General features: G+C 40.8%; 3 protein-coding genes across 10 annotated transcripts in view; 1 reads left to right on the top strand and 2 right to left on the bottom strand.

Moving 5' to 3' along the window:
- apc2 (APC regulator of WNT signaling pathway 2) overlaps window positions 1–11891 on the top strand; it is a 45518-nt gene extending 33627 nt beyond the window's left edge. For all 3 annotated transcript variants that reach the window (XM_004561539.3, XM_004561538.5, XM_076874464.1), the window contains 6 exons: window positions 49–454; window positions 767–865; window positions 1513–1652; window positions 1963–2157; window positions 2349–2563; window positions 3168–11891. In XM_004561539.3, coding sequence (XP_004561596.3) covers window positions 49–454; window positions 767–865; window positions 1513–1652; window positions 1963–2157; window positions 2349–2563; window positions 3168–8679 — 6567 coding nt within the window. In that variant the 3' untranslated portion in view covers window positions 8680–11891. The remainder of the gene's footprint in view (window positions 1–48; window positions 455–766; window positions 866–1512; window positions 1653–1962; window positions 2158–2348; window positions 2564–3167) is intronic.
- A 625-nt stretch (window positions 11892–12516) lies between these two features.
- Window positions 12517–16249, bottom strand: lg15h19orf25 (linkage group 15 C19orf25 homolog). Its single transcript, XM_004561532.5, has 3 exons — window positions 16060–16249; window positions 15347–15531; window positions 12517–13084 (listed from the first exon to the last, which is right to left on the bottom strand). Exons 2-3 carry the CDS (start codon window positions 15486–15488, stop codon window positions 12903–12905), a joined length of 324 nt encoding a protein of 107 aa, XP_004561589.1. The 5' UTR covers window positions 15489–15531; window positions 16060–16249; the 3' UTR covers window positions 12517–12902.
- An 882-nt stretch (window positions 16250–17131) lies between these two features.
- On the bottom strand, window positions 17132–25545 carry reep6 (receptor accessory protein 6). 6 transcript variants are annotated; one of them, XM_012921914.5, is made up of 8 exons: window positions 25349–25545; window positions 21939–22032; window positions 21244–21382; window positions 20861–21029; window positions 20630–20772; window positions 20076–20098; window positions 18990–19012; window positions 17132–18541 (listed from the first exon to the last, which is right to left on the bottom strand). In XM_012921914.5, the coding sequence occupies exons 1-6, from the start codon at window positions 25479–25481 to the stop codon at window positions 20084–20086; spliced, it is 693 nt and encodes a 230-aa protein (XP_012777368.1). In that variant the 5' UTR covers window positions 25482–25545; the 3' UTR covers window positions 17132–18541; window positions 18990–19012; window positions 20076–20083. The 6 variants fall into 6 exon arrangements, with proteins under 6 accessions (XP_012777368.1, XP_076730580.1, XP_004561590.1 ...); XM_076874465.1 differs by lacking the exon at window positions 20076–20098 and adding an exon at window positions 24716–25251 and having other exon boundaries at window positions 25349–25466; XM_004561533.3 differs by lacking the exon at window positions 20076–20098.
- Window positions 25546–25560: the final 15 nt, after the last annotated feature.

Genomic DNA, 25560 nt, shown 5'->3' with positions numbered 1-25560 from the left:
TATGGCTGGTGGAAGTGGATAAGATCGTTACTGATGTTTCCTCCGCAGGTGGAGATGGTCTTCTGGTTGCTCTCCATGCTGGCTAACAGAGATAAGGAGGAGATGTCCCGGACTCTACTGGCTCTCTCCAGCTCTCAGGACAGCTGCATTGCCATGAGAAAGTCTGGCTGCGTCCCCCTTCTGGTCCAGATTCTGCATGAAGGCCCGGACGGAGGCAGCGGTCCTGGTGAGACAGCAGCGGGTGGTACCACAACAGGCTGCAGCCGTGAGGCCAGGTCCAGAGCAAGCGCTGCCCTCCACAACATCATTTACTCACAGCAGGATGAGGGCCAAGCCCGCCGGGAGATGAAGGTCCTGCACATGCTGGAGCAGATCCGGACCTACTGCGACAGTGGCTGGGACTGGATCGAGAGCCACGCCGGGACACCTTCACCAGGGGGAACCAGAACCACAGGTGAGCCATGTTTAAAAAAACAAACAAAAAAAACCTGAACATCAGAACCCGAGCAAAAAAACATAACGGGGTTCACTAACTGGTGGGTGACATCACAACACCTACATCCATCTTTTGTACAGTTAAAGATAAACAAACTTACATGTTACATTAGTTGTATCCTACAGTAGAGGACAAAAATCTATAAATCTATAGATACAGACAAAACCACCAGTGATCCAAGTTCCAGTAAATCTGATGAAACCAAAACGACATGTTCAAAATAACGCAAACTTATGTGGATTAAGTTAAACATCTTGTTTTTCTCCACAGATATCCCTGAACCCGTGGACCCTCAAATCTGTCAGGCCATGTGCGCCATCATGAAGCTCTCCTTCGAAGAGGAGTTTCGACGAGCCATGAACGAATTAGGTTTGTTTGACACCAAAGGACCAGTTTGCAGTTTCTTTGACGCTTTCGTTTTTATGCCCGATTGCACTTATACAGTGAAAGTATCAGTTATTTCCTGTAATGCATAGATTTGATATTTGATCTGTTTTATTTTTAATGTGTTTTTCAGCTATTTCAATTCAATTTAATTCAATTTTATTTATACAGCACCAAATCACAACAACAGTCACCTCAGGGCGCTTTATATTGTAAGGTAGACCCTACAATAATACATACAGAGAGAAACTCAACATATGACCCCCTATGATTTTTTTATTATTCAATTTTGGAATTTATTTTACAATTACCACAAAATATTTATATTTTAAATAGCAAACATATTTAATAAAGCCATGGAATATAAATTCTGTTTTATGTCTCATCATTGGGGGAGTCACAGTAGAGCAGTGGCTGTCGCGTGGCAAAAGTAATAAAAGACGTTAAGACAAAGTAAAGGTTAGAAGGAGTTTTGGAAGAATTTAAGATTTGAATTTGGGCCAAAGTTTGGGAATGACTCCAGTAAAGTATCAAGTTTAAAAATACTTTGGTTTATCTTTGCTACAACAGAGCTTTGATTTGTAGTATGTGTTTCGGTATTTTCACATGAGTTTGTTTTTTATTTCTTTCAGGCGGTCTGCAGGTGGTGGCAGATCTGATCCACCTGGACCAGGAAATGTACGGCATGCAGAACGACCCCATCAACATGGCTTTGCGTCGCTATGCAGGGATGGCTTTGACCAATCTCACCTTCGGGGATGTCGTCAACAAGGTACAGAAAGGCACTGTGAGGAGGTTAACTGACAGCAGTGCAACAATAGCAGCACCCCACTCACACCTGCACTCCCTTAATCTGCCTTTTTCAGAATGATCACTTTAATTTAAAAGTCCCAACAGAAGTCTGATCAGGACAGATAGTTTCGCTGTCAACACAATAAATAAATAAATCTTAAATTTTCTTTTTAATTTATTATTTTCTCTGATCATTTTTACTTGCTTTACTTTGACAGTAGCATCATTTAAATCTGGCTCAGCCCTTTTTACTGATCCACTACAGTAATACATTCATTTTACTCCTGCAGGCCACTCTGTGTTCGAAGAAGAGCTGTCTCCAGGCTTTGGTGGCCCAGCTGGCCTCCGACAGTGAGGAGCTCCATCAGGTGGTCTCCAGTATCCTGAGGAACTTGTCCTGGAGGGCTGACATCAGCAGTAAGAAAGTCCTCCGAGACATCGGCTGTGTGTCTGCACTGATGACCTGCGCGCTGCAGGCCACCAAGGTAATGAAAACAAATCTCCCCCCAGAGAAGGAGAAGCTTTTATTTTGGAAGATCATAGAGAATAATCTGGAGGAACAGAATGAAACAGAATTTATTACAACTTTTAAAGTTTAAGCTTTTTTCTTTTTGTTTTTTACCATTTTTCCTTGTCATACCTAAGAAACCTGTTTTTGTGTTTTTTGGTTCTGCAGGAGTCAACGTTGAAGAGTCTTCTGAGCGCTCTGTGGAACCTGTCCGCTCACAGTATCGACAACAAGGTAGCAATCTGTTCGGTGGATGGCGCTTTGGGCTTCCTGGTCAGCACACTGACGTATCGCTGTCAGACCAACTCACTTGCCATCATCGAGAGCGGCGGAGGAATCCTTCGAAATGTGTCCAGTCTGGTTGCCACACGAGAAGACTATAGGTGTGCTCATGAGACTCAGAGGTTTCACCCTCATCTAACGTTCCCAGACAACAATTATTTCCATCCATGTTCATGATAAACGTTTCATGTAAAAACTTTAAACATGAGCATATGTACAAGTAATCCCAGTGAGCTAATTGCTTAGACTTCAGACTGCTCTCAGTGCTCAGGTTAACACTTTTTTTATTCATGGATCTGTATGATGTCACAGAGGAGCTGGCACAGACGCCGCAGCAACAGGATATTAATAAATTATGCAGATTTTCCCCTAAAAACGGGGCTCTATTGTAATTAGATTTCTATTCACTGTTTTTTTTTTTTAGATCCCTTCCTCCTATTCCTGTATTATATTAAAATAAATTTGGAGACATTTGTAGAAAAAAGTATCAGATTTTATTCAGACATTGTTGTATTACATTACGTTGATGCATTAGAAAGGAGATACAATGTGATGTTCACCAGATATATGATCAGAAACCATACAGTAGTATAAAATAACATAATCTGAACTAAACATAAAAACCTACAACTACAAAAGAGGGATTTTTCAGTTGTATATAGCAAAGTTATTAAAGTGCCTTCTACATTCTTTCTTTCTTCGCAGGCAAATCCTCAGGGACCACAACTGCCTCCAGACTCTGCTGCAGCACCTGCGCTCCCACAGCCTGACCATAGTAAGCAACGCCTGCGGGACTCTTTGGAACCTTTCGGCCAGAAGCCCAAAGGACCAGGAGCTGCTGTGGGACCTCGGGGCAGTTAGCATGCTGCGCAATCTTATCCACTCCAAGCACAAGATGATAGCCATGGGCAGCGCTGCAGCTTTAAGGAACCTCCTAACCAATCGACCGCTTAAATATAAGGACACTGCGGTTGTATCCCCCGGGTCTTGCATGCCCTCACTCTACATGAGGAAGCAGAAAGCTCTGGAGGCAGAGTTGGATGCCAAACATCTCGCAGAAACCTTTGATACCCTTGAGAAACAGAGCCCCAAACACCTGACCCTCAACAAGCCACTACGTTACATTGAGAGTTTGGCAAAGGATTACGCATCTGATTCCGGTTGTTTTGATGATGATGAGGCTCCAAACATCTCAAGTAGCCTGGACACTGGGAGTTTCTCCATGCTGTCCATGTTTCTCACCAACTCTAACCTCCTGCAAAACCAGCTTCGCAAGAGGGATAGTGAGCCTGAGCGAGATGTAGACCCGCCTCAGACTGTCGAGAAGAAACATGCTTCTCCTGATGATGTGGTCTCTGCTGCTGCAGAGAAGCTAGCAGAAAAGATCACCAACACAGTTGCCAAGATTGACAGGTTAGTGGAGGACATCACCATGCACACATCCTCAGAGGACAGTTTAAGCCTAAGCTCTGAGGACCACCTGGCAGACTGGCCTTATGGACTGGATGAACTCAATGAAGCCCGGGCAAAGTCATGTTCCCCCTGCCGTCTCTCTGATACAAGCAGCTTAGCCCACAGGGAGCGGCTCAGCAGAGCCCATGCCCTCTTGCGCCTCAAAACTGCCCATACTAGTGTATCAACAGATAGTCTGAACAGCGGCAGCACCAGTGATGGATACTGCGGAAGCAAAGACCAGATGCGCCCTTCACCAAAAGCTCTAATGATGCAACAGCAACGACCCAATCAGCTCGACCTGAAAGTGGCCCATCAAGAGTATATTAATGTAGGACCTGCTGCCCTGATTGAGAGTAGCCAGCAAGAAATTCCAGAGAGAGATTCTGCTGAAAACAAAAATGTAAAAGTTCTAGAGCTCAGCAATGCAAACACAGAAAAGAACCAAGATCCACCTGTACAAACACCAGTTAGTGCATCCACTAAAGTGTCCTCTGATGTCAGCATGACTTCAATAAAACTTTCTCCTACTTATCAACAGGTCCCTCTCATTCAGAGTGTAGCCAAATTTGGTGTAGCAAAGACTGCTATCAATGTCCAGGCTGCCCAAGCAATGAGGCGGCAAGCATGGGTACCTACTGTGATGACAGGAGGGAGTATTGCAAAATTTTCTCCAATCACTTCAACCCGAAGCCCAACCATCGGAACGATGGAGACAGTCCAGAAATATTCTGTGGAAAATACCCCAATCTGCTTCTCTCGCTGTAGCTCGCTGTCCTCCCTCTCCTCAGGCGATGGAGCTCTGGATGGGCAAAGTGAAAATGAACTGGAAAGTGACTCATCATTAGAAATAATTGAAGTGGAAGATGGAGAAATGGTGAAGAGAGTTGAAGAGGATGAAACCTTGGAGGATCTGAGTGACAGTCAACTGCTAATGACTGATTCAAAAACCTTCCCAAGCAAAGAGACAAATCCCATTGAGATCCCCTGTCCAGCCAAAAGGGAAAAAGTGTTCCTAAGAGGAGCTTCACCTGCCATACTTGAAGACCGATCACCTTCTAGTTCATCTGAGAACTACATCCATGAGACACCCCTGGTAATGAGTCGCTGTAGCTCGGTCAGTTCACTGGGTAGCTTTGAGTCTCCTTCCATTGCCAGCTCAATTCAGAGTGATCCATGCAGTGAAATGATTGATGGAACAATAAGCCCAAGTGATCTTCCTGATAGCCCAGGGCAAACCATGCCTCCCAGTCGAAGTAAAACTCCATGTTGTGTTGAGCCCAATGGGCCAGAAACACAGATGACAGGAATAGCAGGGCAATGGGAAAGCAGTCTGCGGAAGTTCATGGAGATTGCAGACTCTAAGGAGAGGTTTAACCTTCCTCCTGATTTGGACACAATGATCTACTTTACTGTGGAAAAACCCACCGAGAACTTCTCTTGTGCTTCCAGTTTAAGTGCTCTACCTCTACACGAGCACTACATACAGAAAGATGTAGAGCTCAAATTAACTCCCCTGCTCCAGCAAAACGACAACCCTGAGGAGGATGAGCAAGGACATGACAATGGGGAGCGATACAGTGAGGGCAATTCAGATGATGACATAGAAATCTTAAAGGAATGCATCAACTCAGCAATGCCATCAAAGTTGAGAAAAGTAAAACCTTGCCTGATGACCACGATCCCTCCTCATATTCTGAACTCCCAGGGCCGAAAACCAATTCATCTTCCAGTTTACATGATGCTCCCAAATGGCAAAACCCAAATGTGTCCCGGGAGAAGAATTGTCATCCCTCAAAAAGACTTAAAATTTGATGATTCATCTTTTACTGATTCAGCAGAAGGAACACCTGTCAACTTCTCAAGCACGACATCTTTGAGTGATGAAACACTGCAATATCCAGTGAGGGAGAGGGGGGCTAAAGACTGCACAGCTAAAGGGATGAACAAACAGAACGATGAGGCAAAGAGGATTGAAGACTTGCGAATATTCTCACATTTCCACAAACCCAACCGGATGAACTACTCACCTGAGATACAAATGAGCAGAACAACCAGACATGTCGTTCCCACTCAGAAGGTGCTGATGCAGAGCAAAGAGGTAGCTGATAGAGTGGCAAACCAAAAAAATCGTGAACAGTCTCCTAAACAACAAAGAAGGAGACAAGATCAAGGCCCCATCAGAAAACTGGAACTGCCTGTCATTAAGCAAAACACAGAAAGTAACATCAATATGGGTTCACAAAAAGGAAATAAAATGTACCGACAACCAACATTGTCTTCAGAGGACAGCAACAGCTTCTATGACAATGACAATGAGGTCATGAATCGAAAACATTTCAGAGAACCATGCAAAAGCAATCTTTCCCGAAGCATGACAAATATTGGCCGGTCAGATAATTCCCAAGCAAAGTCCAGAGGGTTTCACAGGATAAAACAGAATCTGATAAAAGATGAATCAATGGCTTGTTATTCACTCAGCTCCTCTCTCAGTTCACTGAGTGATGCTGAATATGATGATCATAAATCAAAAGCCCAACAAATATGGTACAAGAACAGACACAATAAAGCAGTGAACATAGTACAGCAAACAAAGCCAGTGAACATTCACTGCCAATACGAAGAGCAAAGCTCGCCAAGCTCTGTCAGCATGGATTCAGAGGACGATCTCCTTCAAAAGTGCATAACATCTGCCATGCCCAAACAGAGAAGGAAGTTGGCTGCCAGGAAAAAGAAAGCAGAAAATACTCAAAAACAAAAACACAAGGTTTCTGGTGGGTGGGACGTGGATGAGGAAATAGATAGTGATGACATGGCATGGGATAAAGAGTCAGACCTCAATAGTGTTGAATGGAGAGCCATACAAGAAGGTGCTAACTGTGTGGTCACTGGACTACAAGCTTCAAAGTCTCAAGACCCGTCCTCTGAAGAGACTGAGTCGGTCCTGTCATTCATGTCAACATCCAGCTTTACACCCAAAGAAAGAAAGTTTGCTAAGGACAAAAAGGCAAATAAACCTTTAGACTTTGCACAGCGCAAGCCAGTTCCAAACTTACCAGTGGTTTTCAGAGGCAGGACAGTGATTTATACACCGAAAAAAGAGACGGCTCCATCACAAAGACCACCTCCCAGAAAAGTACCAACCAAAACAGATGCTCCAAAGAATCCAAACCTAGCGCAGCACAGATCAAAGAGCCTTCACCGGCTAGGCCACCCCCAGGATATGGAACTGTCTTTGCCAAAGAGGAGCTCTACCCCACCTCCAAGAATACCAAAAAGTTCATCTTCTGGATCATCGCAGAGCTCAACACCATCCAAACAGTCACAGAAGAAGATAACTTCTCCAGCTCAGACTAACAAATCCATCCAGAAAAAGAATGCTACACCAGCTAGTAGCCCACCAGCTACTAGTCCTCCTGAAAGAAAAGGACGCTCTCCTGTTGTGAATCAAAATGAGAAATCCCCACCACCTAAAACTCAAAAGTCTCCTGTCCGAATTCCTTTCATGCAAAATTCTGTCAGGCAACCCAGACCATTGTCCCCACTGGTAACAAACCAAACAACTGGTAGACAAACAAATCAGGTCAATGGGAAAAGGGTGGTACCAGCAAATCGGTTTGATCTCGTTAGGATGACTTCTGTCCATTCAAGTGGCAGTGAGTCTGATCGCAATGGATTCTTGAGACAGCTAACTTTCATTAAGGAATCAAAGACCATGTTGAGACGTGACAGCTCTGCTCGCAATACACCAGGATCTCAGAATGGATCACCTCGCAGAGCAGTTCCTGGAGCTTCAGCTGTCTTCTTGTGCTCATCCCGATGTCAGGAACTTAAGGCTGCTGTGCAACCCCCAAGAAGGGTGCAAGTAAAAGATCCAGATCAAAAACAACAAATCCAGAGGCCAAACACCGGCCTTCACAAGCAGACAGCAACTCTATCAAGAGCAACATCCAGTGAAAGGGACCTATCTTCAAGACGCTCAGCTAGGAGAACAAGCTCTGAAAGCCCCTGCAGGGTGGCTCAGCGAAATGGACCTGGAAGACTTTCTGGACTCAGGCAGCAGCAAGACAAGGACACCTTTAAACGTCATGCCTCATCACCAAGCATAAACATACTGAGCCGAGTGACCAGTCGTTCTTCCCTCCGCTCCTCTTCATCTGATTCAAGTGGAAGAGCGAAGAGTGAGGATGATACCAAGAAGAAAGGGCAGAGGTCCGCATCTCGTCTAAAAGATGGAGTTACCTGGAGGAGGATCAGGGATGAAGATGTACCTCAAATCTTGAAGAGTACTCTGCCAGCAAATGCATTACCTCTGGTGCCTTCTCCTGATGGAGAAAAGCCAAAGCCACCAGCTCTTCCAGGAAAACTGCCAACCATTCTACTTGCATCCCGCAAGACAAGTGATGCAACCGTCCAGACAGAAGATTTATCAAATAACAAGACCAACTCAAGTACCTCACCTACAGTCGAAACAGCTCCAGTGATCTCTGAGGAAGTAGCAAGACTGGCCCTCCTCAGAAAGATTAGTGCCACCTCTGGGAGTAACCTCCAGGAAGGAGATTCCGAAGGCTCTCTGAGGAGCACCATCTCCACTGGAACAGCAGATAGCCACATGGGTGGAGTTGTGACTTTCCGACAGGGATCCCCAAGCAAGGCTGCACGAGTCACTCCATTTAATTACATCCCCAGCCCCATGACATGCTGTCTACAAGACAGCCAGAACCAAGTAGGGACAATAATTGAGAAGTCAGGGGGGAAAAAGTGAGCCATGGGGTATTTGGTGGATTATTGGTTGATACAGATGACCCAGCACTCAGATGGACAGATGAGGAGTGTGCTGGTCCCCATACCTCGGGTATTGACCCTTATTTAAACCATTCACTGGAATCAAAGTTTTTCTCTGAGCAATTGATTATGGCTTCCTTCTACCATTCATACAAAGTTGGATGTATGCATTGAGGCAAGTTTGACCTGAACAAACCACCAATAACTGTCAGTTATTGCACTTCTAAGGAAAATCTCACATGAAGAGAACGTGCATTTTTGTACTCCTTTTTTTTGTATTTGTAGAATAATCATTGCCTAGTAGAAATTAGAAATTTCAGCACGTATATCATCAGTCTCTTGGACACAATCGATTAAAAAGACCAATATTATGCAAACTTTTGAATGATCACTTGGTTGGACTTCTACATAAAAAGGTTCAAACTGTGGCAGACTGTTGACAGACTCTTACTGACATAAATACACTAACATGTAAAGTATTTTTTACATAAATACATCATCGCTTGGAGTCCTCCTTCCATGCTCAGCTGAATATGATGTTAGCCTTTCCTGTTACATACAGAGCCCAGTAGGTTTTCCACATTTCCGAGGAAACCAGTTGCTCAAATGCACTTTTTTCCCCCAAATCGCTGTTCTCGATCAATATTACACTTGTATTTCTGTGAATTTTCCTATTTTATTAATTTCCTGATGTGTGTATACACTTTGTGGATGTTTTTTGAAAACTCAACGCATTGTTGTCTTTTCAAAGGCATCCTTTGTAATGCGTTAAATGATAAAAATGTAACTAGTACAAAACTGAAAAATCTGGATACCAAAATGAAAGTGAAAATGAATATGTTGAGGTTTTGGGCGTGCTTACTCGACAACATGAATATACAAGGTGTGATCAAAAAGTTACTTTTAAAAAGGTCCAAAAAGAATTCACAAACCTTTCCTGATTTACAATTGGTCAGTCTCACATTCATGGTCATCATTTTTAGATCTCTCTAAAAGTCCTGCTTTTTGATGCACAACATTTCAAGTCATTTCCACTGAATGTTCTCACCAAGTGCACGAGGACAGGACTTCCACATAATCATTCAAATAAAGCCACATTAGACGCTATCTGGACATGCCCAAAAAGATGAGCTTGGACAGAAAGTCAGAAGTGTAAATCGAAATGATTTTCTTGGTCCTATTCTCAGAACTTCTTGTTCACACCTTAAAAATCCACCAAACATATTTTTGTCCAGTCTTGCACAACAGCTATACCACACATTTTCGGATTTTTTTTACATTAACACAAAGGTGATAATTATGTTTATTTCAAGTGAAATGTTGGTTAATCTTCCTAACATTTTGTCCATTCGCTTAGAGGGGCAAAATATAAGAACTATCCATTATGACCTTGACAGTGAACAATACCATTAACACCTTTCTGACAATCTATTAGCATCATAAAAGCAGACATCATGCCGCAGCTGTCGAGTCAGATTGCACATGTGTTTAGTGAATGTCTGAACGTATATTGCTATACAAAACTTTTACTCTACAGCAATGAATTATAGCAGTTTAAATTGAGCATTTCCATAAAACAGTTCTACTCTGTCATTTGAAAATTGCAATGACCCAAACATGCAGAAATATTACAGCATCTTCCACAGAAAGCATCAGCAGATTCTGAACGATTTCACTCTTTCCAGTTCTCTTAATGTGTCTTAATCAGTATTGTAAATATGCAGATATACTACAGCTCCGTGGTGGGTAGAAGAGCCTTGGTGTCGCTCCCTGACAGCATGCTAATATATTCACTGACTGTATACACACACCTGTTAACATTGTGGACACTGAATAATATTCAGTGTTAATATACTCTCCAAAGCCCGACAACAGCGTTACCTGCCATCTGTATTGTTGTGCTGCAAAAACCTATAAAGATATAAGCTGTCAGCATAGATGAGCAAAGCGACTCCATGCCTCTGACGTTGTGTTTGCTACTAGATTCAGGTACTGTTTGCTACTTCACTGATGGTCGGGCTTTGAGTGGACAGACGTGCGTTCTCACAGAAGTCATCTTCTGGAAGTCTTTATAATGTGTTAATATCCGCTTAACTGTATTGCTGTAAAAGTAGTGATAGGTGGAAAATACAAAGACGATGAATATTCTCTGTAATTGTACCATCACTCTTTCATGTGTGCCCGCTGAGCTGAATGGGATGAAAGTTAGTCTACGTTAAGGGGGCCGGTAATTTAAAAAAACATAATTCCTTACTGTGTTCTCAAAGCATGTTTCAATAAAACCCAAGAAGCTTCCGAATGCAATCCTTTCAAGTCCCAACACCAATTTAAAGTTTTAAAAGTGATTCACTACAGAAATCTCTCTCTTGAGTGTCAAACACGATTGGATTTTGTGCAAAGCTCTGGAAGAAGTAACTGAAAACATCTGCAGAACACTGCGCACATGATTACAGTAGTGTGGTTCAACAAAGCTGAGAAAGTCACAGTGTTTTAGTCTTTTAAACTGTTAGGAGAGCAGTTAAGAGGTGCAGCTGTTTGCTACTTTATCACTTAGCAAACCAGAAAAATCAAATAACCTGTTAAATCCTTAGCTTGACATATTCCCCATGAAAAAGCAAAGGAAGAAAAGTCACATCAATAAGATGTAAAAAAAATTACCTGTTCTGACATAACATTTAATCTTCATTTGATATTTTTCACTCTTTTATGATGTAGACCTAACAAGTAATTGAGTAAATAAGTAGAATATTAATCAATAATAAATCGGTTAAAAAAAGAAATCTGATCCGAGCTTTCCTAACCAGGGAAAAATATTCAAACATAATGATTAAAATATTTCTGAACATCCAGTGAAAACCTTTTGAGCTTGTAACTATAGACCTGAGAGGAAACTAGCTGAGTGTTTGACACTCAAAAGACAGATTTAGGGTGCAGAATCACATTAGCAGCCCCATCCAGACTGAATGAGGTGTGAACAAGATGAGCAGGGAGACAAATACCATCTGAGTCTCTGCTGGTGCCTTGTTTATGCGTGACTGGAGACAAGTTTAATGCAGGTCTGAACCTAACTGTGAACTTGGTCGAAGCATCGTGAGCATGAACAAGGCTCCAGAGGTATCATGGTAACGTGCAAAACAGACGTATGTCATTTTAAATGTCTTCATTCAATAAAAAGTGATGTGTTTCCTTAAACAGCTGTGTCGACGTTCTGTCCAGTCAGGGGTGTCCACACCGCCGGAGTCGTAACAAGTAGTAATTTGCTTTGAGCAAATGTCATGTTTCACTGGTTAGTGTGTCTTTATAGCCGGTAGGAGCTTTCTTATACGGATTTCACTTTATTTGGACCCAACACTAAAATGTTCTGGTAAAGTGCTGCCCTCTTCTGATGGCAGTTTTATTGCATACAAAATGTAACTTGTAAACAAAATCTCCCAAACTATGTATTAAAAAAGTATGGTTACACTGTGAAAAGCAGCAATTTTCCAAAGATGATTAAAAGCTTAATGCGTTTTATAAAAAATAACTCTGAGCAAATGATATTCAAACAACAGCTTCTTCATAAAAAATGACTTTCAAAGTCAAATGTCAAACATACATCATCTCTAAATACAACCATTAATTTTTTAGCCTTCTTTTTCTTGATTTTGAATTAAAGCCTTAATGACCTACAGGAACCCGTAGAAACAACAAACTGGCAGTAAATGTAATTTGGGCAGCAATTCTTAAGACAAGGTGCTTTCTTGCTTTCTTTAAGATACCGATTAACCAAACAACTCTGATCATTTTATTTTCCCCTTTACAATATGTAATCTGGCACTTTTGCTTGATCCATTACATCAACATTTATTTCAATCTGAGTTAACATACAACTGGAAAAATGTGAAATATTAAACTGCTACATGACAGACATTAACTATACTAATTATAATTTAGTAATGATTGACATCAAACTCTTCATGTTGCTTCACATTTAAAGCTTTGCTCAGCATCAGACTTATTGTGAAGTAGTCTTGATCTCCAACAATCCTTAGGTATACAAAATCATGTACTTCTGCTCTAGGGTTAGAGGTCAGCTAGTGCTGTGCGCCTGACGCAGTGGCACCAGCGCAGGTTTGTGCCGAGTCAGTGAGTTTGAGAAGACTTCAGTGAAACCGAGCCAGACCACGAATGACAAGGAGAGTCTGTCCAACAGGGAAGGTCAAATCAGAGCTGTTGACTTCTGATTTCTTCCACCTCTCTGTCTGCCTGCTCTCCTGCTGCTTTCAGCTCTACCCTCTGCTGCACCAGCCGGTCCCGAGCCTCCTGCAGCTCCTTGTTCAGCTCCAGATATCGACGACACTTCTGGAACCGTAGCTCCACCTCGCTGTCTGCGGCACGGGGCACGTCTGAGGAGGAAACAGAGTAAACCTTGAGATTTCGATCAGTTTATATATCTGCTATAAAGCAGCAGCGTCGGATGAAGTTTGAAGCAAGAAATCTACAGTGTCCCTGAGAGGTCAAATACACGGCACCTTAGAAAAACACTACAAAAACACACTAACAGACCTTGAACACTGGGGGAGAGAGTAACATGACTAAACTAACAGTAAATGTGTTTCTACATTATTAGGAGTCATGCAATTAGCTGTATCTTTTTCTGCCTCAAAGATAGGGCTGCTCGATTATGGCAAAAATGATAATCACGATTATTTTCACTGAAATTGAGATCTTGATTATTTGACGATATTTATTTAACCCTTTAAGATCTACCATAGAACCAAGTCCGCCAGAGCTTATATTATTTTTTTACATGTTGTAGTGCCATTTGTGGGAGCATTTCAAGTTGCTATACAACTGTTATAGCCCATATTTTAATAATATGTATGCATTAAGTCCATAGTAATTACATTAATTGCAAAAAAGTGCAATAAACTACAAAAAAATTGAAAATCGTTTTTGGGTTTTTTACATATATTTCTACTTGGATAAATTTAAGAGGCTTATCCCTCAAAACTTTAAATACAAAAAAGTTGCAAAAAATAGTTTACAACAACAGGAAATTTATTTTGAGTGTCTTCATAGTTTTATTTTGGAGATACACCAATTTTTATATACTGCAGGAAAAACAAAAAACAATCCTATGATGCAAATTTGCAAAGAAAACAGCAGGTGCATCAAAATAAACTATTTCCAGCAGTGCAATTCGAGTTCCAAGCATCCCAGAAACTATTCAGAAAAGTCAAACATGACCAGTATAGGCTTTTAAGGCCTACAAGTAAAAAACTACAATTTCCGCGAAAATGACGTCACTTCCGGTTTCGGCCAGGAAATGGCAGACATGCGATAGTTCGCGCTGACTTCTGTTTTAATGTGTGAAGTGTTACGAACAGCTGATCGGATCGGCAAAGCGTGTTTCTGGAATGTTATGTTTTTGTTCCTGCAAGCGCTTTTTATGCAGTTTTTGCAAAGATTTATGTGGAAGGAAACCGTGACCGAGGACAAGCTGATGGCATAAGTTGTAAGTACAACTCCTCCGGTTTCATATGCAAAACAAATTATTGCGCTAGCTTACACGGTTCAGGTTCTACAGGGATTTAAAAATAGTTACGCAAAACGGAGCGTGCTGCTCTGACCGGATTTAAAGGGTTAACAATAACAATGTATTGAATAATGACTTTGAAAAATAATATAAAATAGTGTGCAACACCACTGAAGGTTGTTTTTACCTCTCTTTTCAACCAACGGCAGTCACTCTCCTCTCCAAATAACTTCTGCTTAGCTTTCCGAGCTTCCCTCGGGTCCTCTTAATCAGCGGTCTCCAACCTTTTTTGCGCCATGGACCGTTTATGCCCGACAATATTTTCATGGACCGGTGTTGTGCCAAAAAGTGATTTCCGGTATTTGCCAAAAAGCGATTGCTCATATTTAAAGTGCTATAAGTAACTTGTTGGGCTATAATATGTTAAACATATGTCAAATGCATCCCTTATGGATGACATAAAGACATAAAAATAAAGTTCTATCTTATCTTATCTTAATCGGCTCAGTCATTTTTAATGATCGTTGAAAGCCCAGATCGTAATCGTGATTAAAATTCGATTAATTGAGCAGCCCTACTCACAGATGAACTTCCTTTTAGCACGTTTCAGTCCAATCCTGTGCATGTACTGCTTTCTGTCACTTTTGCAGCCATTACATCACGTTATTGTCTCCCCAAAATCACTCCCATTGTGTTTTGTTGTCGAACCCAGCAAGTGCATGTGGCTGCCTGCTCGCCCACCGAGCCAAAGTGGCACCCCGTCAAACCACATTGCTTGACTTGGAGATTATAGTTTAAATCACTAAAATTGATTCAAACACAAAAGAGTAGATGACAACATCACACCACCCTACTTCAAATATGCTGAACTATTCAAAAATAATATAAAATGGTTTACTTTGTGGGTTTTTTCCTGACCAAGAAGCTACTTACAATGGCCAGTGAAATGACAATTTCTGCCCCTTATATTCATCATCAGTCGTGACAAAAGTGACTGTGGCTTCTGACATGCTGCTTTAATGAAAGATCCCAAACTTGCTCTTTCTCTGTCTCTCCTTCCCAGTGCTCCCAGTTTTAAAAGTTGCCACTCACTATCATCCCCACCCTATACACGTCCTTGTGGAGTCACCTTGTCCAGTCTTTTCTAGGATGCTGAAGATCGGGTCATCAGGAGCAGCTCTGTCGAGGTCTTCCAGGATCTGGTCCACGGTCGGGGGCTCAGGACGGCTGGGCAGCACCATCCGCTTCTTACTTTTAGAGCCAATATTCATTCTCCTACAGTTTGAACTCCAGCTGCTTGCATGCAACACAAACCTGACCCCGGGTAACAGAGTTTATTTAATGAGGTCCAAATCTGCTTCTCGTGTTCAACAGCAATTTTATCACCAAACTATTACTGTTTGTCTTTAAGCTCCATTTAGAAAAAAAGTGGAGGATCTTTCGCAAAATAAAAAGCGTTTTAAATATATTTCCAAACTGCTGCGTTCTTCTTCGCCAAGTCGGCTTAAAGCAAGTCATTCAAGAATTATCTAAATCATAAGAGTGTACTTTATGAACTTCATCCATTCCTTTCTCTTTATAGAGCCGAACACAGCAATGCTAGCGGCTAGCCTAATCACTGTAAAAACGATTTGCAGCTAAATGTAGAAAAAAAAATAAAACTGTAATTAACCGGTGGAATATTTTGAAGCCGAATTTTGGAAAAAATTCTGAAAATTGCTGAGAAGTATTTTTAACTACGACACATGCATTTATTTTAGCTGGATAGAGGTTCTATATTATTTCTGAATCTATGAAATAAGGGTTCGGCTGCATTAGGCGTAGCTGATGCACAGCACTTACCAGAGTTTGTCCTGGCTGGTGAAACCTTGCAGTGCGTCTCGACAGTCGTTCCCCGTCTTCACTGTTCGTTAACCCGGACTAAGGAGCACAAAAAAACAAGCTAATTCTGCTGATAATACGGCTAACATTAGCAAACAAACTTAAACCTACGCACGTCAGTACGCCGCCTGCCACGTCAGCACGTCGGACGCGTCACATGACAAGTCAGAAGCTAAAAACTCTTCTTCTGAATTTTGATGCCGGATTCACCATAAATTGTATGTAAAATTAATTCTCTGTCACAAACATTTTCCAGCAAGTCATTAAAGCCTTTGAAATTGTCCTTTTAAGAATGAATTTGAAAATAACGTAACAATACACGATTCAAACAGACTTGTGTGGAGAAAAAAGTGAACTGAAGAGAAGATCAGATCAAGAATCAGAGCTTGAATAATAAAATCACTTCAGTTCAGGTGTAGCATTTCCCATTTGGCTTTGCTCACAGTTTGCTTTAAAAAAAAATGCCAGTAACATGTATTCTCTTATGACTGGAACAGTACCTCCTGACATGCAACCTCCTAAATGAGGAATCCAACCATGACGGGATGGACATATTTTAGCTTCACTGGGAAGGAGTTCTCATGTTGTTCACCTTCATACATGTGCAATAATTATATATGAATATTAACCAAACCAGCAGTTGTTCAGTACATTTGCTGAAAAATGTCAGAAACTGTTTAAACTGTTGCACATTCATTTTCTTTTGATAGAAGACGAATCAGTAAATCTGCTAGTTTGCAAAGAGTTTTTATAGTTTTTCCTGCATGCTTGGTAGGAGCTGGTGAGGAGAGTTGTGTTAAGAAAACGATGATCTTACTGTCATCATTAGCAGGGATGGGCAAGATTTTCAGATATTTGTAAAGACTTTCATAGGAAACCCTGAATGTTTGTTTTTTATCTTAAAGTACTGTATGTAATTTGTCTTTGTTTCCAGGATGTAATGTACCAGAAGGTGGCAGTAATGCACATAGAAACAATATGTGGGCAATATTTCAAAAATAAAAACAGAAGGTGCAATAAACTAAAGCATGTGTGACACAGTGAGGTTAGATTTTACTGTACGAACAGGAGAAACATGCAAAGCCAAGTACAGAGCCAACTGCTGCTGTTACAAAGTCAAGTGTGCAACTACTTACATAACAAATGATAAAAAAAAAAGGTCAAGTGCAAACTCCATCAGGTAAGCATGTCACAGTCTATCACAACAATGTGCAAACATGTGAACACATTAAAGAAGCCGTTTAGCTGAAGAGTGAAAATTGAATTATTCTGCACAGTTCTCATGTAAAGTGGATCTCATTTCCAGCTCCATGACTCTGCTTAGCTCACAATAGCACAAAAGCATTCATTTATCTCATTCATCTCAAATAGGAACAGGTCTACTACTCTAGTACACCTGTTTACTGTGATTATACAGTATTATCCAGGAACACATGACGTATTTCTTTGCACCCAAAGAATGTGACTATGACCTTCTGATCACTAGAGTACTGTCCATTTTTGCCTTGTTATGCTCATGATACACCTAAATAACAGATCTCCCTGGCAACACAAAAAAATTGTCATTTATTCTATGAGAAGAATAAAGAAGCTACTCATCTAAAGTCAAACTAGTAAAAAAAATTAAAAAAAATAAAGTCAAACTAGTCAGAGGGCAGAGCGAGTCACGAAGAGAAATAATTGGAATCCTTGGGCACCAAAAAAAGCAGTGCGGCAAGCGTTGTGCTAAACAGTAGATCCTGCAAATAAGACAAAACAGAAATCATTTCTGCTGAAGCCAGTTCATTCAAGTATTTGGAAAAATTTAAGTGCAGATGATGGAAAAAGTCTTTAGCTGCCCGGGTCTGAAAATAAATGATCACATCTGCAAAGACTTTGACAGACTCAGCTAAACAGTCCAGCCAGCTAGCAGTCCCATAGTTATGCTGCAAAAGTAGAATCCCCACAAACTTAGGTCAGACCAGCCTATAACAAAACCAACACTTAATTTTATTTCATAAAGAATCTTTAAATGTAAGGTGAACTTTTGACTTATTCTTATGAAGTGTGGATGTGAGCTTGATTTACTTTAGCAGACATTTAGATTCTGGGTCTTCTATCTGAATCAGGACAGTAGAAACAAGTAAAATCCAGGGCAACAATACAGCTTCTGTGAGTTATTTATAATCCAGATTCAGGAGGTTTGCATAGAAAAGATTTAATAACTTAAAAAAAAGAAGAAGAAAAGAATTGTTCCCAGAAATCTTGAAACAAAGAAGTAAAAAGATCTTTTCACAATGTCCTGCTGCACAACTACAACATGATTTTTTAAAAAAGGAAATCAGTCTCTTTGACAGAGGTAACAATCCTGTTGAAATCTGTCAGGATGATGAGGAAAAACCCTCTTTCCCTCCTTTTCTTCCTCACCAAGGCTCCTCCTCTTCCTCTGCTGCTATCTAAAGAACTGAATAAACAGCAAAGAAACACAGTCTCATTTATTATTTTACCGGATTGTGATTTCCTGCTTCTTTTTTTAATATGTCAAGTAAAATCCTACCATAATTATTACGTTAATAAGAAGCATAGACATAGAATGTATTTATTATGGCGTGTTTTCAACACACAAACTAAATCCTGTTACTTGGTTATTTAAAGTAACTGAGTGTTTGTTTGCTTCCTTTTCATGTTCATCTCCTTTAATAGTTAAAAAAAACTGATTGAATTCAATTACAGGACGTATTTAATCCCCCACCTCCCCTCAAGCTAACTTTTTACTCTCCAGCTCAGTTGTAGAAACTGTTTGAACAGAACACAAATATCTGGATGTGAAGTTTGACTTTCAGAAAATATTTTAGAAAGAAAGTTATTTATCACCTCTGTATTACTTTGATTTGTTATTGTGAGTAACTTACCATCAGTCTACACTGAGTTCATCCTGATGAGCAGACATATAACAGACACAACCAAAGGTTAGAAACAAAAAACATTAAAATGGGAAGTGAAAAGTGAATTATTTGGGGGCGGGGGGGGGGGGGGTTCCTAAAACAACCTCATGGATTAATTTGAATACTTAAATTAATCTCTGAATGTACAGTTGTGGTCAGAAGTTTACGCACACTCATCATGGGCATGAATGTCATGGGTACTTGGTTTGGGACATTTTAATGTTTTTCACTAATCCACAGATGGTCAGAAGAATACAAACATGAACACAACTGAAACACAAATAAACTCTAACAATTCTGCCAAGAAGAGTGGTTAAATATCTGCTCAAAGCTTGCTGATGGATACCAGAAGTGTCTGGTCCAGGTGCAACTAGATAATGGACATTTAACCAAACATTAGTGGGGGTATGTGACTGTGTGGACTAGAGAAAATCCAAAATCAGTTCAAAGTGCATCCAGTTCTTGTTGTTTTTTTTAAACATGCAAGGTGTACAGTTATTCCACCGTGGGAAGAGGAACAATTCAAAGAAATCTTGAAAAGCCCAAAATACCACGAGATTCATGCAGACGATGCCAATGATGAGTGTGCGTAAAGTTTCTGCCACCATGGTATGTTGATACACATCCAACCCACATGTTCTGCTTTGGTGTAGGTAGTGTGGAAGGAGAGCTGCAGCAAGACTGTAATTCTGGACTTACTCACTTTCAGATAAAATAATAATAATAATAATAATTTAGATTTTCTAAACATATTTATCTCATACTGGGCCTTTAGTTCACCCTCTGGTCCTGATCTTTACTCTGACCCAATGTTGAAAACTACTAAGCAGATCATTTTCTAGTGCTTCTGTTTCTTCTGGACCACTAAGAGCTGCAGGTAAAGTTGAGGAGGGAATATTAGAAGGTCAGTTCAGGTCTTCACACCTAGGATAAAGTATCCTGTCTGTTTTAGCTTCAGACCATTAAAAGCACTGCTGGTCTACATGCTTCACACCACATTCACTGTCTGTACAACACTGTGCTACTTTTTTAACACTTAACCAGCTGACTTACCAAACTGGTTAACCCAGGAAAGGCTGGAACAGGTAACAAGATAGCTGTATTAGCAACAGGTCAGAGTTTATTCCTCATCTCCTATATGAACACATAAACACTTGATGTAAATGAAGGACAGGTCTGTTCCAGCATCAACTGTGAGTCCACTTTAGCCAAACACAAGCAACAAAATCATAACTGGAGTCCACTTAACAGCCACAGGTGTCATTAATAACCGTGGATTTCTGTAAGTTATGTGGACAACTTTTATAGAAACAAATCAGCTTTCATCAGAGCCACTTGATCTAAACAATTCTTGAACTCCAAGTACTGATCCGCTACATAAACAGTGTTAGTGGGATTCTATATTGAAGGGACTGCTGATCAGTTTTCCCAGCTGGGTTACTGACAGTAAAGAGAGATGCTACAAGGCTTTCTGAGTGAGAACACATCACTCAGCAGCTTATAGAGAGGACATAAACCAGCAGACTGCAAGTTTCCTGAGCTGCTTTCACTGATATAATTCAAAGTGAACGGACTGAGTAAAGGGTGAAAACGTGTATTTTACATACTCTTCTTTCTTCGTTCATCTCTGATGGACCAACTTTAGCTGTGGATGTTTCTCCTGATGTACTTGGTAAACTTTTAGCTTCAGACTGAGCAACAGGTGGCGATGGTATGATCATGGCTTTATTCTTCACCAGAGTGGTCAGGACTAAGGAGGGAGAAGAGCGAGAGAGGAAGTACGTACATATTTAAATCTTCTGTAAAAGGCCCTAGCGGTGGTCCTGGGCCAGTTTTACCTTCTCTGGTGAGGTTCTCGGCAGCACTCATGGCCTTCCCACCGAGGTCGCTGACCATGTTGTCCACTGTGGCCTCATGGCGAAGGAAGACAGGCCGAACCACTTTGTTGTAGATAATCTGTGAGCCATTCCAGGACATTGGTGCCATGCACCATAGTAAGAAGAGACACTGGAACCACATAAGAAGGAGATTACTGGAGTCACTGAAACCTTTTACCTGATCTCAATTCTAGTATGACGGTCATAGCCCTTCAAAAAAGGTAGTAGTGGATATAAATGCAATATTGTTTCTATATTTCGTCCTAAAAGAAGCATTTTGTTCTTTAGGGTATGCTCCAAAAAGGGGTCTAGCATGTATCATTGCTTGCTACATGTCATCTCACCTTAAAAGCGTAGTAAAATGGGAACCAGTAGAGGAAAATATCAGAGAAGAACTCGCCCAGACTGAAGACACCGTACACCACCCAGTAGGTCAACCATTTTGTGTCATCTTCTTTGCACGGGCTTTCGATGGCTTTGACTCTGCACAAAGTTGGAGTATTGTAAAAGAGCTGAGAAACATGTTGATCCTTCAAATATGATAAAGACTTCTGTGCCTCTGCACCAGTAACACGACTATTTGCTTTAGTCACTGAACCGTATTACAGATATAAATATCATAAACTTTAACAGTGAAATCAGTCACAATTTCAATGATGTCAAAATTATCCAGACAAAGTCATCTTTATCAGTTGTGCTTCTTCAAGGGCAAAACCAGAATACACACCAGACAACATCCTTAAGCTTAATGACATTAATGTCTGAACATCTCTAATAAAATTATTTTTTGAAATGTCTCCAAATGTAGTAAAATGTCTTTATATAAATGCATAAAATGTCCAAATATCATTAAATATATACTGTGGAAAAGATCGCTGTATGCCAAAAATGTCACAAAAAGATAATAATACCAAGAAAACTCAGTGTATTGTAGGACAGTTGTTATACTGAGACTGCCACATGGATCCACTGAGTATGACAATGACTTCCTACCACAACGAGGAAAAGAAAAAAGAAAAAATTAAAAATAAAAACTTACGAATAATAAGCTGGATAAACAAAACCAATCAGGTTGCAGAGGAGGGAGGCACCATATCCGTACACCAGGTAGAGTCCGGTCAGCGAGACGGCACCTGGATGAAGACACAGATGTTTTGTTTTCTATGTACTGCTGCTATTTATTAATATAGTCTATTTCATTAGACTGCATTGCAAAAAACAGCCAGTTTAGCACAGACTCGACCAATTTGGAACCAAAATCATGCAGAAGAAAGTGTTTCCTGCAAAAGACTTCTTACTGACCAGCAATGTAGACGTGGGCAAAAGAACAGGGCCATAGCATTACATAATTTGATTTCATATCCAATGAACATGTGTTTGGACTATGAGAGGAAGCTGGAGTGTCCAGAGAGAACTCGTGTAAACACAGGTGAAACATGCTCCCCACAGAAAGGCACCAGACTGGATTCAAACTCAGGACTTCTTCTTGCTAAGAGGCAGCATTGCGATCTGTGGTTCCACCTAAATGTACATTTCCATATATTTCATAGCCTTCCATAACTTACAATGAAGAAAGGTGATGTCCATCATGAACAGGAAGTAAAACCTGTTTCGTTATCCATGTAAGACAGGAATAACAAGGTATATTCTCTGCACAGAGTGCAGAGCTCACAGGCCAACAGTGTGGGCGATTCAGCCAAATATCAAAACAAATCTGAACAACAAGCAAAATTTCACTGATTGGCTGACAGCCAGACAGACAGGAAGTACTGTAAAAAAGTGTCCTACCTCTGATCAGCTTATGTTGCTGTTCACACATGGAGGCGGCGCTGCTCTGCTGCCTGTCTCTGTGGATAATCAGCTTTAACGTCAAGGCTCAGAGCGGGAGACAGCGAGCACCAGGCACCACGCTGACATCATGTCCTGCTTAATGTGCTACAAATCCACTGCACCAGCATCAACGTGCTCTCAATACACTGCTGTTCCCTGCTCACTGGATCACTGTGTTCACACGGACCTGAGAGCCCTTTTAACACTACCAACAAAATACGCTGTTTGATCTGTATCTATTTTTAGAAAACAACAAAACTTTCTTGTAAAAATGTCGACATATTTATAAAACAATATAATGTGCAACAGCTTTAGAAATTCAGCAGGAAAGGCAGAAGTAGAGCAACGTGGTTGTTCTCTTCCCATTTTCTGTTAACACTGAACACACTGCTGTGATGTTTGAATAACCTTTACTGAACTGACCGTAGACAAATCAAGTATGGACACACTGAGGTTTTGCCTTTAAGATTTTATGGCAGAAACGTTTTTTATTTCGAGCCAAACAATGAACTCCTGAAGCCACAGAGGTTTTCTTTGTCAAAGCTGGATGGAAATATATCAATCAGCAGCGGTTTGAGAGGGAAAAGCCATTTTTATGGTGAATGCTGGTTCTTATATAGCACTTTTCTACTCTGTTTGAGCACTCAGAGTGCTTTACACAACTTATACATTCACACAAGCACTTTGTTCGTAGCTGTTTCTAAGCGCTTACTGTCTAACATTCACACACATTCATACTCCCATCCATGCATCGGAGAGCAACACGGGGTTAATATCTTGCCCAAGGATATTTGGCATGCAGACTGGAGCAGACTGGGATTGAAACACCTTCCAGTTAGTAGGTGACCTGCTCTACCACCTGAGCTCCAGTCACCCCCATTTTTAGTTTGCTAATTTGGATGATTTGCCCTTTAGAAATGAAGATGAAGTAACATGGTGCAAACTAATTAAAATTCCTGAAACCAGAAACCCAACAAGACAATAAATCCCAAAATAATTAAATATGAAGAACAGTCTGAGAGTCTGTGTAACTCTTCCAAGGCCGGAAGTTTCAACCTTCCACCAAAGGAATTGGGTCCCAGGATCAAGAAGGATATTTGGATCTGTATTAGTTTGTGATGTCCACACAGGACTAAAAATAATTAACAGGCCTCCATCTAAATGGCTAACATGTTGTGACCATGTTAGGGACCACATGGTCTAGGAAACAACTGACAGTAAAGATGTATAATAAAGTCAAAAGAAAGAATCCTGTTAACAACCTCAGCTTCTGTTACCCTCTTGATACCCAAAAGATTACCAAAAATCTGTCGATGGGGAGAAGGTTAGGATTTGTTTTTGGGGGATTATTTGGTTTTTTTGGAGTTTTTTGTTGTTGTTGTTTTTGTTGTTTAGCTTTGTTTTGCTAAATTTGTGAAAACATTTTAAAATCTATAAAATCTGACGTCACAAGTGAAGTCTTGTGTATTTTGCTGTAACAGAGTTTCTTTTAAAAGATTCTCCATTTGTTGCTGCAAACGTGTGAAACTGGATGAGCTGCCAGTGTGGGTACGATTATTCTTTTGATTGTTTCTAAGCAGTTATAATTCTCTTATATCACCTGTCATTGTTTAAAGTGCCCTTTATGCTTATGAAATAATGTATCATTGTAAACAATGACTGGCTTTGATCATTAGCCAGTTATCGTGGTACCTCAAACATCTGGTGTCCTATCAGAATTTGTTTGGGGTTTTTTGTCTAAACCAAACTGTGACAGAGAATTTAATTAAAGGTGTTAAAATACAGCTTTAGTTCCACACAAGATACTAGTCCCAGTTTCAGTTTTTCCAATTTCATTGTACTATTGAGCCACGTATGACTGTGCAATAACAATAAAGAGTTATCTTGTCTTCCCCAAGAGAGAGAGTTATTCAAGGTTACAGCTGCAGAAAGCTTTGAGACTCCCGCAGGTTTCACTGAACCACATTAGTGTTTGTAGATATTTACCCATTCAGAGTGAAGGACTCCTGGTATGAAGCCTACACAGATATTTTATGACTGGTCTTCTGTGCAGCAGGCAAAAAGTTACACGTAAGCTCTGCGTAGGACCAGCATCAAACTGGGGTAAAACCAGTCCTTTAAAGCTGCTAACATAGTTGATCCAGGAACTAAAACATAAGAAGATAAGGAGACTTCTGCCCATCACTGCTTAGTCAGAGAAAGTACTAAACAGAAGACTTTCAGCTTTCAGCTCAGGGTGATACATGTCCTATCAAGGAACTGGACACAATGAAGCAGGCACTGCCACAAAACCAGGAGCTTAACGATGCTAAAACCCCGAGGGCCGCAGAGCCAGTTTATCTGAGTTCAGTATGACAAAATATTTATCAGTGCAGAGGATTAACTGCAGAATAAACGAAGCAGAAAACCTCCTGAACATTCCCAGCTTCCTGTTGTGGACAGTAGCTGATCACAGGAGGATTAACTGAATCCTCTTCAGGTTTCCACTGGCCTGCAACAAGCTTTATACAAACCAACTACATCTAGAACGAGAGCAGAATGATCCAGAATTAGCCATGTGCTACTACACAAAGCAGCAAGTTGGGAAAAAATAATTCTAGAAGATTAAATCACACGTACCAAGAGCAATGACCTTCTTCTTGATCCCAGTTTTCTCCTCCATTTTCCCCAGAATATCCGTCACCACATTTTTCTCATTTAGAAACTTTTCAGCTCGGTCTTTGATAGAGCTGATAATATTCAGCAGGCCCATTGTCCTCAATCTGGTCCTCAGACAGCAGAGAAGTCGGAGGACAACAGCCTGCGGTGAGTCCGGGGCCAAGTTTAATCCT

Source organism: Maylandia zebra, linkage group LG15, assembly GCF_041146795.1.
Source record: "Maylandia zebra isolate NMK-2024a linkage group LG15, Mzebra_GT3a, whole genome shotgun sequence".
Taxonomy (NCBI): Eukaryota; Metazoa; Chordata; class Actinopteri; order Cichliformes; family Cichlidae; genus Maylandia; species Maylandia zebra.
Note: the sequence above shows the minus strand (reverse complement) of the source record. Positions and strands in the feature narration are given on the sequence as shown.

What these genes read in the sequence shown, in the direction of transcription:
- lg15h19orf25 (XM_004561532.5), bottom strand. Translation starts at nt 15,488, where the DNA reads ATGAATATTGGCTCTAAAAGTAAGAAGCGGATGGTGCTGCCCAGCCGT. An exon ending in CCTAGAAAAGACTGGACAAG is followed by an intron (nt 13,085 to 15,346) that starts GTGACTCCACAA and finishes TTTCCTCCTCAG; the next exon opens with ACGTGCCCCGTGCCGCAGAC.
- reep6 (XM_004561533.3), bottom strand. Translation starts at nt 25,481, where the DNA reads ATGGGCCTGCTGAATATTATCAGCTCTATCAAAGACCGAGCTGAAAAG. An exon ending in GAAGAAGGTCATTGCTCTTG is followed by an intron (nt 22,033 to 25,348) that starts GTACGTGTGATT and finishes GTCTTCATCCAG; the next exon opens with GTGCCGTCTCGCTGACCGGA. An exon ending in CATTTTACTACGCTTTTAAG is followed by an intron (nt 21,030 to 21,243) that starts GTGAGATGACAT and finishes ATGTGGTTCCAG; the next exon opens with TGTCTCTTCTTACTATGGTG.